The sequence below is a fragment of the Onychostruthus taczanowskii genome, unplaced genomic scaffold, assembly GCF_017590055.1.
Source record: "Onychostruthus taczanowskii isolate IOZ18803 unplaced genomic scaffold, ASM1759005v1 scaffold74, whole genome shotgun sequence".
Classification (NCBI taxonomy): domain Eukaryota; kingdom Metazoa; phylum Chordata; class Aves; order Passeriformes; family Passeridae; genus Onychostruthus; species Onychostruthus taczanowskii.
In genome coordinates, this window is record NW_024505229.1 from 2,156,063 (window position 1) to 2,171,955 (window position 15,893).

At 53.3% G+C, this 15,893-nt stretch overlaps 2 protein-coding genes across 2 annotated transcripts; one reads left to right on the plus strand and one right to left on the minus strand.

The window, feature by feature from the left end:
• The first annotated feature begins 1,796 nt into the window (after positions 1-1,796).
• KCNA10 (potassium voltage-gated channel subfamily A member 10) lies at positions 1,797-3,621 on the plus strand. Its single transcript, XM_041422693.1, has one exon. It carries the CDS (start codon positions 1,879-1,881, stop codon positions 3,427-3,429), a length of 1,551 nt encoding a protein of 516 aa, XP_041278627.1. The 5' UTR covers positions 1,797-1,878; the 3' UTR covers positions 3,430-3,621.
• Positions 3,622-8,435: 4,814 nt separating this feature from the next.
• Positions 8,436-13,987, minus strand: LOC121345619 (embryonic pepsinogen-like). Its single transcript, XM_041422706.1, has 9 exons — positions 13,932-13,987; positions 13,471-13,633; positions 13,092-13,209; positions 12,570-12,688; positions 10,879-11,078; positions 10,001-10,114; positions 9,383-9,527; positions 8,761-8,859; positions 8,436-8,573 (listed from the first exon to the last, which is right to left on the minus strand). Exons 1-9 carry the CDS (start codon positions 13,985-13,987, stop codon positions 8,436-8,438), a joined length of 1,152 nt encoding a protein of 383 aa, XP_041278640.1.
• Positions 13,988-15,893: the final 1,906 nt, after the last annotated feature.

The window sequence follows — 15,893 nt, forward strand, 5'->3', positions numbered from 1 at the left end:
TGAGGTCACTTTGAGGACACAACCACACTGCTGCTGCTGCTGCTGCTGCCTCAGGTAAATGTTCTGTCCCTTGCCCCTGCCACTCCCTCTACATGTCCCCAAGAGGGAAATTCAGCATAAAGCCAGCTTGAAGCAGCTCCACAGGGCTGGATTTCCAAGAACAGCCAATCTTTGTGAGTTTAGTTCAAGTAAAGAGACCTGGTCTGTAAATAGCTTATGATAAATTGCAGGATTTTTTCCCAAATCCAGAATCTCTTCTACTGAGGAGAGAGAGAGGTTGACCCATGGATGCTGGGTCCTGTATGAGCTTCTGCTGCCAGGGCTCTAAAGCTGAGAGGAGGAGAAGGAGGATTTGTAGCAAGTCAGGCTCTTCATGCCCATTCCTGCAACAGATTAGGGATTTTGGCTTGTCCTACCCTAGCTGTGTGTCAGCAAGGATGGATCCTCGGCTTCCAGGGAGGCCAAACCTTCAGCACCCCAAATCAGCTCAGGAAGCAGCTGGGGCCCCATGGGGGGATGGGTCCCTAGCCAGCCCTGGAAGCAAACCCAGCACTGGGGACCATCCTCATCTCAGGACCAGCCCCAGCTCCACTGCTGCTGCTCCTGGCCTAAATTGTGTTGCTATTCCTGGCAGTTGAGGGCATTTGGGTTTTTTGTCTCCCTCTCACTGGAGCTGGCTGGGTAAGAAAGCCAGAGTGCCCTTGGTGAGCAGCGGTCACGCAGAGCAGCTCCACGTGTCCTCCTGTGGTGTCTCATGTCTCGAAATGCATTTGGAGGGGAAATAAATCAGGGTGCTGAATTTACTCGGAAAGTTCATTCTGGGGAAAATCTCCACAGAACCACTCCCTGTTAAGACCTAATTTCTCCCTGTGCTTCTCTCTGAGGCAGGACAGGTAATTTCTCAGCTCCATAACTTGGCCTGGTCCCTGGGCTCCTCTGTGACTTTGCTGAGTTCAGAATAATGTCAGTGTGGGGAGATGTGTGCCCAGGAATATTTGGGGATGTGGTGACTGTTCCTGAGCTCCTCTCAGGGTTGGGCTGAGAAAGAATCCACCCCATGGCCTGAAAGGTTCTCTCCAAGGGATCCAAAAGCATAGTCCTGAGCTTAGTCCTGAGCTTCTTCCTGGGGCTGGGAATATCAGGTCTGGTGTGAAGGAGGGCTAGGAGAGCTTTGGAGGATGTCACCCCATCCTCTGCCTGCCCTGAGGCCAGGAGTCCTGTTCTCACCCCTTTTTCCAGACCAAAGAGGTCTCCAAGGCTGGTGGACATTTCTCCTCCTGGCCTGCTTCCTCCTGGGCTGCATTCCCCAAATTGCAGTGTGGTTCCTGCTTTGGGAATTGTTCCCAAACAAAGGTTGACCCATCTGCAGTGTGCCCAGGACCTCCTGGGGTTTGACCCAATGCCTCTCCCACCTGGATCAAGGGCTGCTCTTAGCTTGGGACAGCCGTGTTTGAAACCTCCAAATCTTGCTCTGAACTTTGGATCTGCACCTGGAAATAAATGAAACGAGCCCTTGCTCTGGGATCACTGGGGAGAGGCTGGGTGGGACACCTGGATTCACCCCCCATCCTCTGCTGCTTCCTGACCTTTCATCCTTGGGTTCTATAGGTGGTTTGGGAAGAGTTAACAATGGCAAAGCCGTGCCAAAAGGGCGTGCAGGATCCAAAGAGGAGTGACTTGCTGGAAGTCATTTTGCTACTCAACGGCACTAATGCTTCCATTAAAAAACAGAACAGGATGGTGTGGCCTCATTTGTTTCACCCTGCACATGCACAGTTCAGCTCTGTGTCCCTGTCCCTTGCAGATCCTCCTAGCGTGGGGAAGGCGCGGGCAGCCGGCATCGGCCGCGGGGATTTCTGCTGCTGAGCTGATTAGCGTATGATGGACGTGGCCAGTTGGAAGGAGATGGAGGTGGCACTAGTCAGTTTTGACAACGCTGATCAGATCGTGGAGGATCCCTGCTACTCCAACGACCTCAGTCCCGCGGGGCAGTCACGGAAGGGCCACCCCAGCTGCGCCAACCTCCTGTCCAACCTGCGGATCCTCATCAACAGCGAGAACGCCAACAATGAGACCATCTTCTCCAGGTTCTCCGCCGAGTTCAGCGACCACCTGGTGGGGGAGAGGGTGGGCATGGATGAGGGGGACCAACGAGTCATCATCAACATTGCTGGGCTGAGGTTTGAGACACGGCTCAAGACCCTCGACCAGTTCCCTGAGACCTTGCTTGGGGACCCAGAAAAGAGGATGCGTTACTTCGACTCCATGAGGAATGAATATTTCTTTGACAGGAACAGGCCCAGTTTTGATGGGATCCTGTACTATTACCAGTCTGGGGGGAAAATACGGCGCCCAGCCAATGTCCCCATCGATGTCTTTGCTGATGAAATCACCTTCTATGAGCTGGGTGATGAAGCCATGGACCAGTTCCGGGAGGATGAAGGGTTCATCAAGGATCCTGAGACCCTCTTACCAACCAATGACTTTCACAGGCAGTTCTGGCTGCTCTTTGAGTACCCTGAAAGTTCCAGTGCAGCCAGAGGCGTAGCTTTGGTCTCCGTCCTGGTCATTGTCATCTCCATCATCATCTTCTGCATGGAGACCCTGCCAGAGTTCCGGGAGGAGAGGGAGTTCAGGTCCACCCAGGAGCTTTCTAAGAACGTGACAGACACCTTGCTGTCCCACAGCACCTTCACGGACCCTTTCTTCGTCGTAGAGACCGCCTGCATTGTCTGGTTCTCCTTTGAGCTCTTTGTCCGGTTCATCGTGTGCCCCAGCAAGACCGAGTTCTTCAGGAACATCATGAACATCATCGACATTGTGTCCATCATCCCCTACTTCGTGACGCTCACCACCGAGCTGATCCAGCAGAGCGAACTCAACGGGCAGCAGAACATGTCCTTGGCCATTCTGCGGATCATCCGCCTCGTCAGGGTCTTCCGCATCTTCAAGCTCTCCCGGCACTCCAAGGGGCTGCAGATCCTGGGGCAGACCCTCAAGGCCAGCATGAGGGAGCTGGGCTTGCTCATCTTCTTCCTCTTCATCGGCGTCATCCTCTTCTCCAGCGCCGTTTACTTCGCGGAAGTCGATGAGCCGCAGTCCCATTTCTCCAGCATTCCCGACGGTTTCTGGTGGGCCGTGGTCACCATGACCACCGTGGGCTACGGGGACATGTGTCCCACCACGCTGGGCGGGAAGATCGTGGGGACTCTGTGCGCCATCGCGGGGGTGCTGACCATCGCCCTCCCCGTGCCCGTCATCGTCTCCAACTTCAACTATTTCTACCACCGGGAGACGGAGAACGAGGAGAAGCAGATGCTGCCAGGGGAGGTGGAGCGGCTGCTGGCCAGCGTGGCCACGGGCAACGGCAGCATGGAGTCACTCAATAAGACCAATGGGGGTTACCCTCGAGACAAGGCCAAAAAATGATGGTTGAGGCCCTGAGGGACTGGGCACAGTCAGGTGGGATTGGCTGGAAAACATATCCAACATCTGCATGCTCTGATTTTTTTTTTTTTTTTAAATAACATGCTGCTGCTTTATTTTTTTTTTTTTTCTAGACATTTTTCAATCTCTGATTTCCTGTGGCTGTTCAAATAAATACCATCTTTCTTATCTCTCTGCCCTGCCCATCAGTCTGGTGTTTTTTATTTGATGCTCATCTGCTTGACATTTGTCTTCTCTCTTCTTCCACACTCCCTGGCGTCAGAGTGGAATTCCCCAACATACAGAGATTTCCCCATTTACTGGAGAGGAAAAAGGGCAAAATGACATGAAATGCTTGGCTTTCCAGGGATGAAGGTGGGTCCAGCTCCCTGCTTTGCTTATGAAAACAGATTTAAATGGTTTAAATAGTTCCTTCCCACCCACTACTTCAGATCTGGGGTTCTGACAAATTCCCAGACCCGCTACAGCTCTGACTGAAAAAATAAGCTGGCAAAAAGAAATGAGAAGGGGTATTTTTAGCTGGATGAGTTCCCTGGTCTGCCTGACTCATTAATTCTGATGGCACATCAGGGTGGGCAGTCACGGATGGACCCCAGGCAGCAGGGGGGGATTTGGGGTTGTTGACCAGACACGGTGGCACAGCCACCCCAAAGGCCCAGGGCACTGCAGCTCAAAGCCCACCGGGGTTTCTGCTGGAAAACTGAGCTCTGAGAGAGGGAATGGGATTTCTCCTGCAACAAATGCTTGTTTTCTGGTCTACAAACAACCCTGGGGATGAGCCACTCTGACCTTGTAGCTTTTATTGTCACTTCTGGTGCTGCAAAAGGGGCACAGAGCAATGAGAGCCAACATTTTCTGACAGCTCTTCTCCCTGATGTAACAAGGCACTTCTGCTTTCCTCAAAATGCAAATTTCCAGTGGCACATTGGATGGGAGCAGCCAGCAACAGCTCATTTTGCCATTCTCTCCAATGCCAGCAGGTTTTTGACAAAAACATTTTGTTCCCACTTCACTGTTTCACTCGACTTTTTTTTTTTTTTTAATGTTCTGCCTCCATTAAAATCCCAGCTTCTCGTGCAGTGTCTCATCCACGCTGATGTCCCACACCTGCTGCACAGATGTCTCATCTCCTGACAGATCCCCGTGATCATCACACAATGTGCCAGCATCCCTGGTTTGCAATTTCATTCAGAAAGCAGCGGTGGAACAGGGATTGGATTTATTGCTCCTGCCCTGCTGGAAAACATGGGTTTGGGCTTGCTGGCATTTTCTCTGCAGCAGAAATCCCACAGCCCTGGTGGTAGGGGGTTTTTATTTTGGGTTTAGGGGATTCAGTGCCCTGTCTTTCTGCAAAGAGGTGTTTTGCACCCCGGGAGATGGATCTGAGACTTGACCGGTACAATCCCTTTTCCCCCTGGGACAAATCCCCCCTACCACCTGCTCTCTCTGCTGTGTTTTTCCCATCCCTGCATCATCCCTTTCCCCTCCCTTGCAGCCCTCACGCCATCATCTCACACAGGAGGAACTGTCAGAGCTATTTAATCTCCTTCCCACTGTGTCCAGGTTCTGTGGGGACGCTTGGAGAACGCACAGCTGGGCACAGCTGGAGGAGGCACAGCTGGGAACAGCTGGGAACAGCACTCAAACCAACTCCTCTCTTTTCACCCCTCAGTTCCATCCAGCAGCTCTTTCACATCACTATTTTTATTTCATAGCAGGTTCTTTCTCCTTTTCTTCTAGAAAACTTGATTTTTTTCCAAATCTTTTGTATTTTTATTGCTCCCCTCCCCAAATTCTCTCCCAGCCTCTCTAATTGGAAGCACTTTTGGTGGTTTTTCCTTGGGAAATCACCATGAAAAACTCTGATGGGAAGGTTTGGGCTGGGAAATAGTCAGCCTGATCAGCCATGAGCACATTTCCACTCCTCCTGCAAACATGGACTGTAATGGTGCTGGGATGGATGGATGGATGGATGGATGGATGGATGGATGGATGGATGGACAGAAAACCTTATTCTTACAAACTTGTAAACTATCCTCAAATAAAAGAATAAATGCTTCAAAATCTGGTATGCAGAAAATATTGTTTATTTGGGCCCAAGTTTTTTGTTCCTGGCTTTGTGCTGCTCCATGACAACACAATTCCAGCTGGGAATTGCGTGTGGGAGGGTTGAGACATGGGGCAATACAGAATCCCAGAATGGTTTGGGTTGGAAGGGACCTTAGAGCTCACCTCATTCCACAAGGCAGGGACACCTTCACCTATCCTGGATTGCTTCAAGCCCTGTCCAGCCTTGGACACTTCCAGGGAAGGGGCAGGCACAGCTGCTCTGGAAAACAAATAATTGCAGCTCTCCAGCTCTGTGAGATGAGGACAAACTCTGCAGATTGGCTCACACCATTGTGGGAGGCCAGATCCAAGGGGAATTTCTGATGGTTGCCATGGGAAAGGGATCAGAGGCATTAAACCTCTCCAGACACATCAACCTATTTCCAATTTTCCAAAAAAAAAAAAGGAAAACTAGGCTACGAGTTCCCAGTGTCAACACTGATGAAAACCTGCAAGAAACCCCCTTTTCCTGCACAACCTGCAGCTTTGCCCCTTCCCAAACACAGGCCCAAAGCACAAAGCTGAATGAAATCCATACAAAGCCCTCAGTAACTGTCCTGTTCCAGAGTCAAGCCCTAATGAGCCAGTCTGTCGTGTCCTTCTGCACACAGGATGAATTCCCTCTTCAATTTTTTTACTGCCTCAAGAAATCTAAAAGAAGACAAGAACAACCTTTGCTCTATCAGAAAGGTGTCCTGGCCATGTTTTAGCCTTGGAGCAAGACAAAACCTGTGGCCAGGTGTGAAATATTTGCAGGTAGGAGTGACTCCCTCCTTTGGGCTGAAATTCCTGAGAATCCCAGACTGGTTTGGGTTGGAAGGGACATTAAAGCTCCCCCAGTCCCACCCACACCGTGGGCAGGGACACCTTCCACTGTCCCAGGTTGCTCCGAGCCCCGTCCAACCAAGGACACTCCCAGGATGGAGCGCCCAGGATCTCAGGGTTGGAGCCACGAGATGGCACTCCAGGATCGGCATTTGCCTGCCACGGGCAGCCCCGGCTCGCTCCCCGCTCTCCAACCCGCGCTTGGAAGCTTTTCCTTGGTTTATTCCTTTATTGGAATGCGAACACGGCTGCGGGAAGGGCTGCCCCGGTCAGGGGGATGCTCCCGTGGAGGAATGCCTTAGACGGGAATTCTCAGCACCAGTGCAGGAGGAGGATTTAGGAACGGCTGGATTTAGACACGGCGTTGCGGCCAGGTCGGTCCTGCCTGGAATGAAGACCAACACGGCACTCCCACCACTCCGAAAGGGCAGGTCCAGCCCCCGGCTGCTCCTCCGGGTCTTGTCCGTCCTGGCAGGGCTGATCCCTGCGCGGCTGATCCCGGAGTCGCGGTTCCCACTGCCCCTGCCTCATTTATTCTTTAGGCCATAGTGGTGCCTTGTGCAGGCTGAGCTAGAACAGAGACCAGACAGAGCTAAAGAATAAAGCAGGGATTTATTAAAAGGCCTCCATGGATCCACCTTGGGCAGAACAAGAGCCCAGCCAGGGCTGCACCCAAATGAACCAAAATGGTCCCAAAATGCAGGAGCGCTCACGGGGTCTCTCACTGTGATCAGCTCTGCTCCATTTGCAGATTGGAGTTAATTGTCCAATTCCAGCTCAGCCCCTGCACTCCCATCCTTCTTGTTTTTCTCTCTCCAGCCCACGGTGTTTGTGCTCTTGGGCTGAGATCTGGATCAGCTGTCCTTGGTCCCCAGCTAGAGAAGGAATTGTTTTGTCTCCCTGCTCTGTGCAGAGAGCTCACTGTCCCCTAATGTGAAGCCCAGACCCACACACTAAAAAAGCACAGAATCTGAAAAATAGAAAAGCCAAAACCGGAGGCATCAATAGTAATGAGAAAACTCCTGTGACAGAGCTGAGGGCAAGTCCCATGTGCCCAAAATCCGGGGTTGGGTCACTCTTGTGCTTGGACACAAGAGATTCCCACCAGCTGGGCTAAGAATCCCAGGGATGTGGGGGGTAAATCCCACTCCCACCATCCCACATCACATCCTCCTCTACAGCCAGCTCAGTTTTTACACAGTGCAAGAAGACAATAATTTAACCTCAATCACCTGGATCTCCCCCTCCACATCCCTGTTCCTGCTGGGTTTGGAATCTCCAGGCCCCACCAGTGGTGGAGCCTCCTTTACCAATAAATAAAGCAAGGAGTCCCTTGTCCCTTGTCCCTGCAGAAATGAAGACACAGCAGGGACTTGGATCTCCCTCCTGGCTTCCTGCTGAGCAATTCCACTGCAGCTGCTCCTGGGGAAAGAGGCAGCCTCCATTTTTAATAGGGTTGGAGGAGGTAATTTGCTTCAAAAAACAGCATTGTGCAGGTTCTGTGCTTCTGTACAAGCCTCACCACGGCAGGCACTGGGTGAAAGCCTTTTCCTGCCCTCTTGGGTGGTCCAAGGGAAATCTCCAGCTGAGCCATATCCTCCTGGGAGACTCCCTGCCTGGGATGGCTTTGGGCTGTCAGACACCTTGCAGGGAAAGTGGGAACAAGCCCTGTGCCCAGGGATGGGGAGCTAGCAGGACAGGAACTGGTGGGACGTGGTTTTGGGTCTACAGGGATCTGCTCTGGGGTGGTTTGTGCCTGGGGTGGAAATTTGGGGGATCCAGAATCCCCCACTTGTAGTAGTCCAAATAACAGAGCCCATCTTGGCTTCCACCCCTCAGCCCTGCAGCGATCATAGCTCCCAAGGGCCTCAGCAGAGCTGTGGTGACCAAAGGGTCCTTGGCCCCCTCAAAGCAGCTCCTTCCTGCCTCCTGCCATTCCGTCAGAAACACACACAGCCACCAGCTCAGAGCCACCAACTCTTTATTTGTGCCAAAACCCACGGCTGGGGCCTGGCTGTGGACAGAACCCCAGCCCCACTCCCATTGTGGCGGATCTAAACAGCCTTGGCCAGCCCAACGCGGTTGTTGGCCCGGTCAAAGATGCTGTAGTACACCCTGATGAAGACGTCTCCCAAGATCCAGAGGTCCCCAGAGGTGTCCTGGAAGCTGCTCATGCACGATTCTTGGTTATGCTGCATTTGATCACGAGAAGGAAATTGGGGAAATGCGGGCTGCAATCTCTCCTTGCACTGCCCTGGAGGCCCATGGCCATGCATCTCCCAAGGGAATGGGAGAAGCCAAGGTGACCAGAGCCACCAGAGAGAGCAGAAGGACCTCGAGAGGGGCTCCTGCAGCCAGGAGCAGCTGGTTCCCACCTACCTGCTCGGTGTAGGCCGAGGCAGACACGGGGTACTGGACCCCGTCGATGACAAAGATGACATCGGGCATGGCAGGGATGGAGCTGCAGTTCACACTGTGCTGCAGGGGGCAGAGGGAAGGGCTCTCAGCAGGGAAACATGTTCAGAGGGTGAGGAGTGAGGGGAGACCTCACTGGGGCCTTCAATGTCCGCCCGAGGCAGCTCCAACCTCTGTGACGGGGACAGGACCCAGGGAACACCTGGGGCTGTGTGAGGGCAGGTCAGGCTGGATCTCAGGGAAAGGTTCTTCCCCCAGAGGGTGCTGGCACTGCCCAGGCTCCCCAGGGAATGGGCACGGCCCCAAGGCTGCCAGAGCTCCAGGAGAGTTTGGACAGCGCTGCCAGGGATGCCCAGGGTGGGATTTGAGGTGTCTGTGCAGGGCAGGGTTGGACTGGATGGTCCTGGTGGGTCCCTTCAGCTCAGGACATCCTGTGATTCTCTGTCCCACTGACATAAACCAGAGAGCCCCAGGTGTCTCTGCCGGGGTTGCTGTGAGCACGGGGCAGTTTCCCCATGCGTGGCAGCAGCCTTGGCTGGGCTCTGCTGGGCCAGCTGCCTCCATGGCCAGCAGGGCGAGCTCTCACCTCTCCATACTCGCCCTGCCTGGCCCCAACTGCGCTCTGGATGCTCCTGGTGCCCGAGGGTGGCCCGGCCAGGAGGGAAGTGCCGGTGTCGATGATGGCCTGGCAGCCGCCAGCGCATGCGACCTCCTGGCTGTTCACAATGATGCTGTGGGGAGAGACCAACAGGGGCTGTGAAATAACCATCGGGCCTTGGAGATGGTTTTTAACTTCTTTTGTAAGAGTTAAAGCTGGGTAACCCCAAGTGCTGCCTGTGAGCCTTTTCCTGTCTGGAGCTGCAGAGCCAGCAGCCACCATTGCAGATGTGGGCACTGAACACACCCCAGCAGCTGGGACCCACTCCAGCCCAACAAAGGAGGTTTTGACCCATGATTTTGCCCTCCTCAGCACCAAAAACATCCCCTAAATCACAGGACAGGAACTAGGCTGTGCCCCAGGCACAAAGCATCCTCCTTTTGGGTGGCAGTTACCCAAGTACTACAGAGTGTGTCCCCTTATCCCCCTGCATCCCTCAGCCCTGGGGTGGGGATGTCAGTGGAAGCCTCTGGTGCTGATGGGCCCAGTGTCTCTTTAGAAGCAATGCTTTGAGGTGACCAGAGAGCAACAGAGCTGGTTTGTCACCTGTCCATGGAGATCTGCCAGTAGCCCTGGTAAGATACAGGGATCCAGTGGATGGGGCCAGTGAAATAGGACTCATCGATGCCCCCGAAGATGACCACACTCCCTGCTGCCTCCCTGGATGATGCAGGAAAGAAAAACAAGGGAGGTCTGCCATGTGGTTCCATTGTATTTGCAGGGACCCTCGTGGCAGGAAGGAATGATGAATCTGACTCCATGTTCTCAGAAGGCTGATTTATTATTTTATGATACTATGTTATATTAAGAATACTAAACTATGCTATACTAAAGAATACAGAAAGGATACTTACAGAATGCTAAAAAGATAATAATGAAACTCATTACTCTCTCTGCAGAGTCTGACACAGTTTGGCCCCAATTGGCCATTGAGTCAAAACAACTCACAGCAGAAATTCAATGAAACAATCACTTGTTGGATAAACAATCTCCAAACATCTTCCAAAGGAGCAAAACACAGGAGAAGCAAATCAGATAATTATTGTTTTCCTTTTTCTCTGAGGCTTCTCAGCTTCCCAGGAAAAAAAAATCCTGGGTGCAGGGATTTTCCAGAAAATATGAATGCCACATGGTTCAGTGCAGAGCTGTGTGTCCCAAGGGTGGGACACTGATTGTGTCACGTCCCCCCCTCCTCACCTCAGCACAGGGGCCAGGGCCTTTGGAACCAGCAGCCACGTGCCTGGGAACTGTTTCCCAGCGAGCCATAAACCCTCTGGAGAGGCTAGTGGCCCCCAGCCCTGGCACATGGTGACACAGACACAGCATCTGATGGCAGCAGTGACAAGGGAGGAGCCGGAGCCAGCAGCACACCGTGCCTGAGGTGCATCCCCCCTTCCCCAGCCCCGCAAGCCCCCGGGGCTCACCGGGCCAGGTAGACAGAGAAGAGGTTCTCCTGCAGCAAGCTCTGGTTCACCAGGTTGTCAAAGACAGGCGTGATGCCATCAGCAGCCAGGTTTGGGTATCCCAGGCCCAGGATGCCATCGAATTGGACGTCGACGAAGAACTGGCCGGGCTCGGCGGTGCTCAGGCCGAAGAGCTGGTTGGTGTCCACCAGAGAGGCCACCTGGGGACAGGGAGGTGACACCTGCAGCAGGCACTGGGATTCTGGGGTTAATCAGGATCCCCTGCTGCAGGTGGAGCAGGAGCTTCAGACAAAGGTTATTAAAGAAGCCCAAAAACCGAGGTAGGAGGGGCTGAGAGAGCCCCTGGATTTCTGAGCCCCTCCTCAGAGACAGAGGTCTGGAGGCTGCTGGAGCCAATGTCACCTCAGACTAACAAGGCTTTGAATTCTGCAGCCTCGTCCCACAACTTTTAATGATGGCAAATCACATGCATCTCATAAAAGACGAGATACTTAGTAGGAAAATGAACAGACAAAAGATAACGAGTGAAAGATCTCCATCAGAATTACTACACAGGATAAAACTAAAGAACTGCAAGTAGGTTACAGCACAACGTAAACAGTGCAAGGTAGCTGAGTTAAAGCTGGCAAAAGGAATAGGATTGATTAAGAGTCAGATGTAACTTGCCACCAAAACAATTATAATGTGCACAGATTCCTTCATTAATCCCTGAAGTGACATCCCCAGCCACAGGAGAAACCCCAGACATTTCCAGGAAAATGTGCAGAAGATTTCTGCTTTGTGGAAGTTTGGTGTGGCTTTTAGAGTGTCTGTCAGTCACAAACCCAGCTTATCTCACCAGATCTCACTTGAACAGTGAGATGTTCATTGGCAGCTGGGAGATGTCATCCTGGTGTTGATCCCATGGCTCCAGAATAACTCACCACAGGACACCTTGTCCTGCTTGGGTTCCCTGGTTAACAAACAGCTTTAGGGGGTGATGAAACAGGAAAGCCTTATCAATATGATTGCCTGGCAAAAGATTTTGAGAATGTGGAAACTATAAGGGAGATTGAAATGGAAGCAAGCTTTGAGATCCCAAGCCTCAGTTACTGAACAACTGGAAACCCATGGTCTGGCCAGCTGAAGGTAATCCCCTTTTGATTAGACAATACCCTCTGCTTCCAGACAGGTCCAAGGGTCAGAGCAGACCCTACTAGCTTGGCAGAAGGGGCCCAAAGAGTAGTTTTTAGGGTTTAAAATGTAACACTTTATGCTAATGTAATGATTCTTATAGGCTGTATGTAAATGCTGTAGGATCTGTATCTTATACTAGATTGGCTAGTGAAAATTAGAATATTCAGCACAGAAAAAGATTTATTCTATTGTAACGGGAACTCCACTCTCTTTACCTCTCTTTCCCCCTTGCTTTTATTCTTCACTCTCTCTCTCTCTCATCCTCTTTACCACGCTTTTGCCTTCTTTCTCTTTACCACTCACTCTCTTTACCTCTCTCCCTCTTTGGGGCCTGCTCCGAGCTGTGGCTGCAGCTCCCAGCAGGGCCCCTGCACCCACACCCTTTGCAATAAACCACAAATTCCAAGACCTGGCTCCAGAGATCTCTCGTCTCTGTCCATCCCAACTGTCCTACCCCCATCCCTCCTGCAGGTGGGATGTCCCCAGAGCCCCAGCCGTGCCTTGGGGACACTCACGGTGACGGTGTCGGAGCCCACGATGCCCTCCATCTCGCCCGTGCCGTAGTGGATGGACAGGCTCAGCCCTGTGCTCTTGTAGGTGGAGGACTGAGAGGGGTCAAACACCCGGTGGGTTTCTAGATAAGTGGAAAAATGCAGAATTAAACCTTCGGGCAAGGCCAAGCCTAAGGGAGGTGTGGGAGGAGGAGCCCTGCTGAATTGCTGTTTGTTATCCTGCCTTCAGGAATAATTCAGCTGTGAGCATCTGCTGCTCATCCTTCCCCTCCTCCAGCAGCCACAGGCATTCCCATGTCCCTTGGGCAGATGGGGAAACTGAGGCACCAAGCAGTAATCACATCACCTGAGGAATGCAGCGCTGAGCAGCCCCTACACCCCAAATATTCATCACTGCAGCTCATTGCACAGCTGCCATGGGCCCAGCTGGGTGACCCCCTCTCTCTGGCAATGTCACCCCAATTTTTGGGCTCGGTGGAGCCCTTACAAAGCCAGGACGTGCAGCTGGGCCTGGCTCCTACTCACGGCAAGCCAGGCTGGGGCAGGACACGGAGGGGACCCAGAGGTCGGAGGAGCCGGTGTCGAAGACCACGCTGAATTCCTGCGGGGGGGTGCCGATGGAGATGGTCCCATAGTATTCCACCTGCCAGGCCAGGGATGGATTTGGAGGCATGAAACCAAACCTGGAGCTTCCCCAGGCTTGGTCCCCTGCTTCATGGAGAATCCCTGCTTCCAGCAGAGCTCCTGGGGGATATTTCTCTATTCAGAGCCACCACCGTGGGCAAGGAGGGGTGAAGGATGTGAGTTGAAGGCTTTGGTATGAAGGATTTGGGTTTGGACAGAAGGATGGACATCCCACAAACCCTGCCAGGGCTGTGTCCCTGGGATTGGAGCCCATACTCACGTCGAGGGCATTCAGCAGGGGCTCAGTTGCCAGCCCGGTTCCGTTGGGAAAAGCGTGTGGGAATTTGGTGCCGATGTCGTAGTGGTGATGCTGGAAGAACTGGTGCAGCAAATCCTTCTCCCTGAGGACATCTCTCAGCTTCTTCCCCCTTTCCAAGGGCAGCCTGGCACAAGCAACAAAGGAAAAAGAAGGGTGAGATGGAATTTTGCTGCCTGCAGCTCCAGCAAACAGTCTTTGACACCTCCAATGCTCTGATCCAACAGCAGGATTGAGGCGGGGATTTCCTCAAAAATCCCCAAACAACCCTAGAAACCAGGTACACCCTCATTCTCTGCACCCCCGGAGCAGCTTTCTGCAGCCTCAGACCTCACCTGTGCTCCCAAAGCCATGAAAAGCCCCCAAATGCTCATTTCCCCCTCACTTTTCCCTGTGGCCCTGGCAGTGATGCTGCTGTGGCTCACCTGGTGACACCCTGGCAGAGGGCAGAGGCAGCACAGAGGAGCACAAGGAACCACATCGTGCCAGGATAGCCAGGGCCAGTTCCCTCTGGTTTATAAAGCCCCTGCCCACCCCACCTGCAGTGCCAAGAGCAGCCGGGACCAGCGGGAGCTGCCCCCTCCCCTGCTTTGGGCACCCAGCCAAGGCAGGTGACACCCAGGGACCGAAGGACACAGCACACACGAGCCACACGTACCCTGGCAGGGGGGAACTGTCCCCTAATGCCACCCGTGATCCGCTCCTGGGGACCCCATGCTCCCCACTAGATCCCAAATCCAAACTCTCCATCCTTTAGGCCCCAAATCCTTCATTCGGACCAGGCACTGCCTGGCTGTGGGCATGGATCCAGAATTCCAGGATAATTTGTGTTGGAAGGGACCTTAAAGCTCATCCAGTGCCAGCCCCTGCCAGGGTCACCTTCCACTGTCCCAGGTGCTCCAAGCCCTGTCCAGCCTGGCTTTGGGCACTGCCAGGGATCCAGGGGCAGCCCCAGCTGCTCTGGGCACCCTGTGCCAGGGTCTGCCCACCCTCACAGGGAACAATTCCTTCCCAATATCCCATCTGTCCCTGCCCTCTGGCAGTGGGAGCCATTCCTTGTGTCCTGTCCCTCCATCCCTTGTCCCCAGTCCCTCTGCAGCTCTCCTGGAGCTCCTTTAGGCACTGGAAGGGGCTCTGAGCTCTCCCTGGAGCCTTCCCTGCATGTGGCACTGGGTGCCAGGGTTTGGTTGAGGTGTTTGGGCTGGGTTGGACTCAATAATCTTTAGGGTCTCTTCCAACCTGGGCATTCTGTAAATTCTGTGAATTCTCCTCTCCAGGTGAACACCCCCAACTCTCCCAGCCTGGCTCCAGAGCAGAGAGCTCCGACCTTGGGAACATCCCCGTGGCCTCCCCTGGAATTGCTCCGGCAGCTGCACGCCGTGATGCTGCAGACCCCAGAGCTGGAGGCATCATTTTGGCTTTTCAGCCTGGCACCCAAGGCATTGCAGAGAGCAGTGGGAGCTCTGTTTGCAGGAGTGCCCCCCGGGCTGGCACGGAGGGGCCCTGTGGCTGCTGACGTGAGTGACCCCCGTTATCTCTGACCCCGGCGCGCAAACAGCACAAGGTGACCCCGCGGGCCTGGCGCTGGTGCCAGGCTGTGCCAGGGGTGCAAACAGGACAAGGTGACCCCGCTGGTGCCAGGCTGTGCCCGGGACACGGAGCCCCCACGGCATCCCAGCCCCTCCGAGCTCCGGGATCGGGAGACGCCCCGTCCCCGCGGTGCCTGGGACAGCTGGAACAGGGGCCAGACAGAGTGAAGGGGAATGAAAGGATATTTACTGAAGGGCCTGGCACTACCAGAGCCATGGCTTTTGTCACAATACGACACAAAATGAACGACACTCACACGCTGAGATGTCCAAGGAAAAAAAGCGCGTTTATTTCCAGGCCTCGATATTTATAGGATTCCAAAAGTGACCATGGATTGGAGGATGAAATTGCTACCTCTCAAACCACACTGGTCAAATCAAGAGCCCATTAGTCCTCTCCTCCTCCAGAAAGGAATGCAAAACAATCATTATTTACATGAAAAGTGCGTGAGAGACTCCATGACAAAAATGTAAACATCAGAAGGCTTAGAAGAACTTTAGAAGAGCAGGGTGACAGGCTTTGGCTCTGCCCAGATGGCTCCAAGGTGGAAGCAAAAGAGGGCTTGGTCACAAGATCTCACATTTTTGTAAGTTTTGGTCCATTAGCATATTGGAGTTAATTGTCCATTTACAGCCCCAGCCCATGCAGTCCCATCCTTCTTGTTTTTCTCTCTTCAGTCCACGTTGTTTGTGCTCTTGGGCCTGAGATTTGGATCTGCTGTCCTTGGGTAGAAGGAATTGTTGTGTCTACCTACTCTATGAAGAGAGCTTACCATCCCCTAATTTGAAAACCCACAC

Excerpts from the sequence above, each read along its gene's own strand:
- KCNA10 (XM_041422693.1), top strand. The coding sequence starts at position 1,879 with ATGATGGACGTGGCCAGTTGGAAGGAGATGGAGGTGGCACTAGTCAGT.
- LOC121345619 (XM_041422706.1), bottom strand. The coding sequence starts at position 13,987 with ATGTGGTTCCTTGTGCTCCTCTGTGCTGCCTCTGCCCTCTGCCAGGGT. Across the intron at positions 10,115-10,878 it reads TTCTCTGTCTACCTGGCCCG|GGAGGCAGCAGGGAGTGTGG; the intron begins GTGAGCCCCGGG and ends TGCATCATCCAG. Across the intron at positions 8,860-9,382 it reads GGCAGGGCGAGTATGGAGAG|CACAGTGTGAACTGCAGCTC; the intron begins GTGAGAGCTCGC and ends TGCCCCCTGCAG.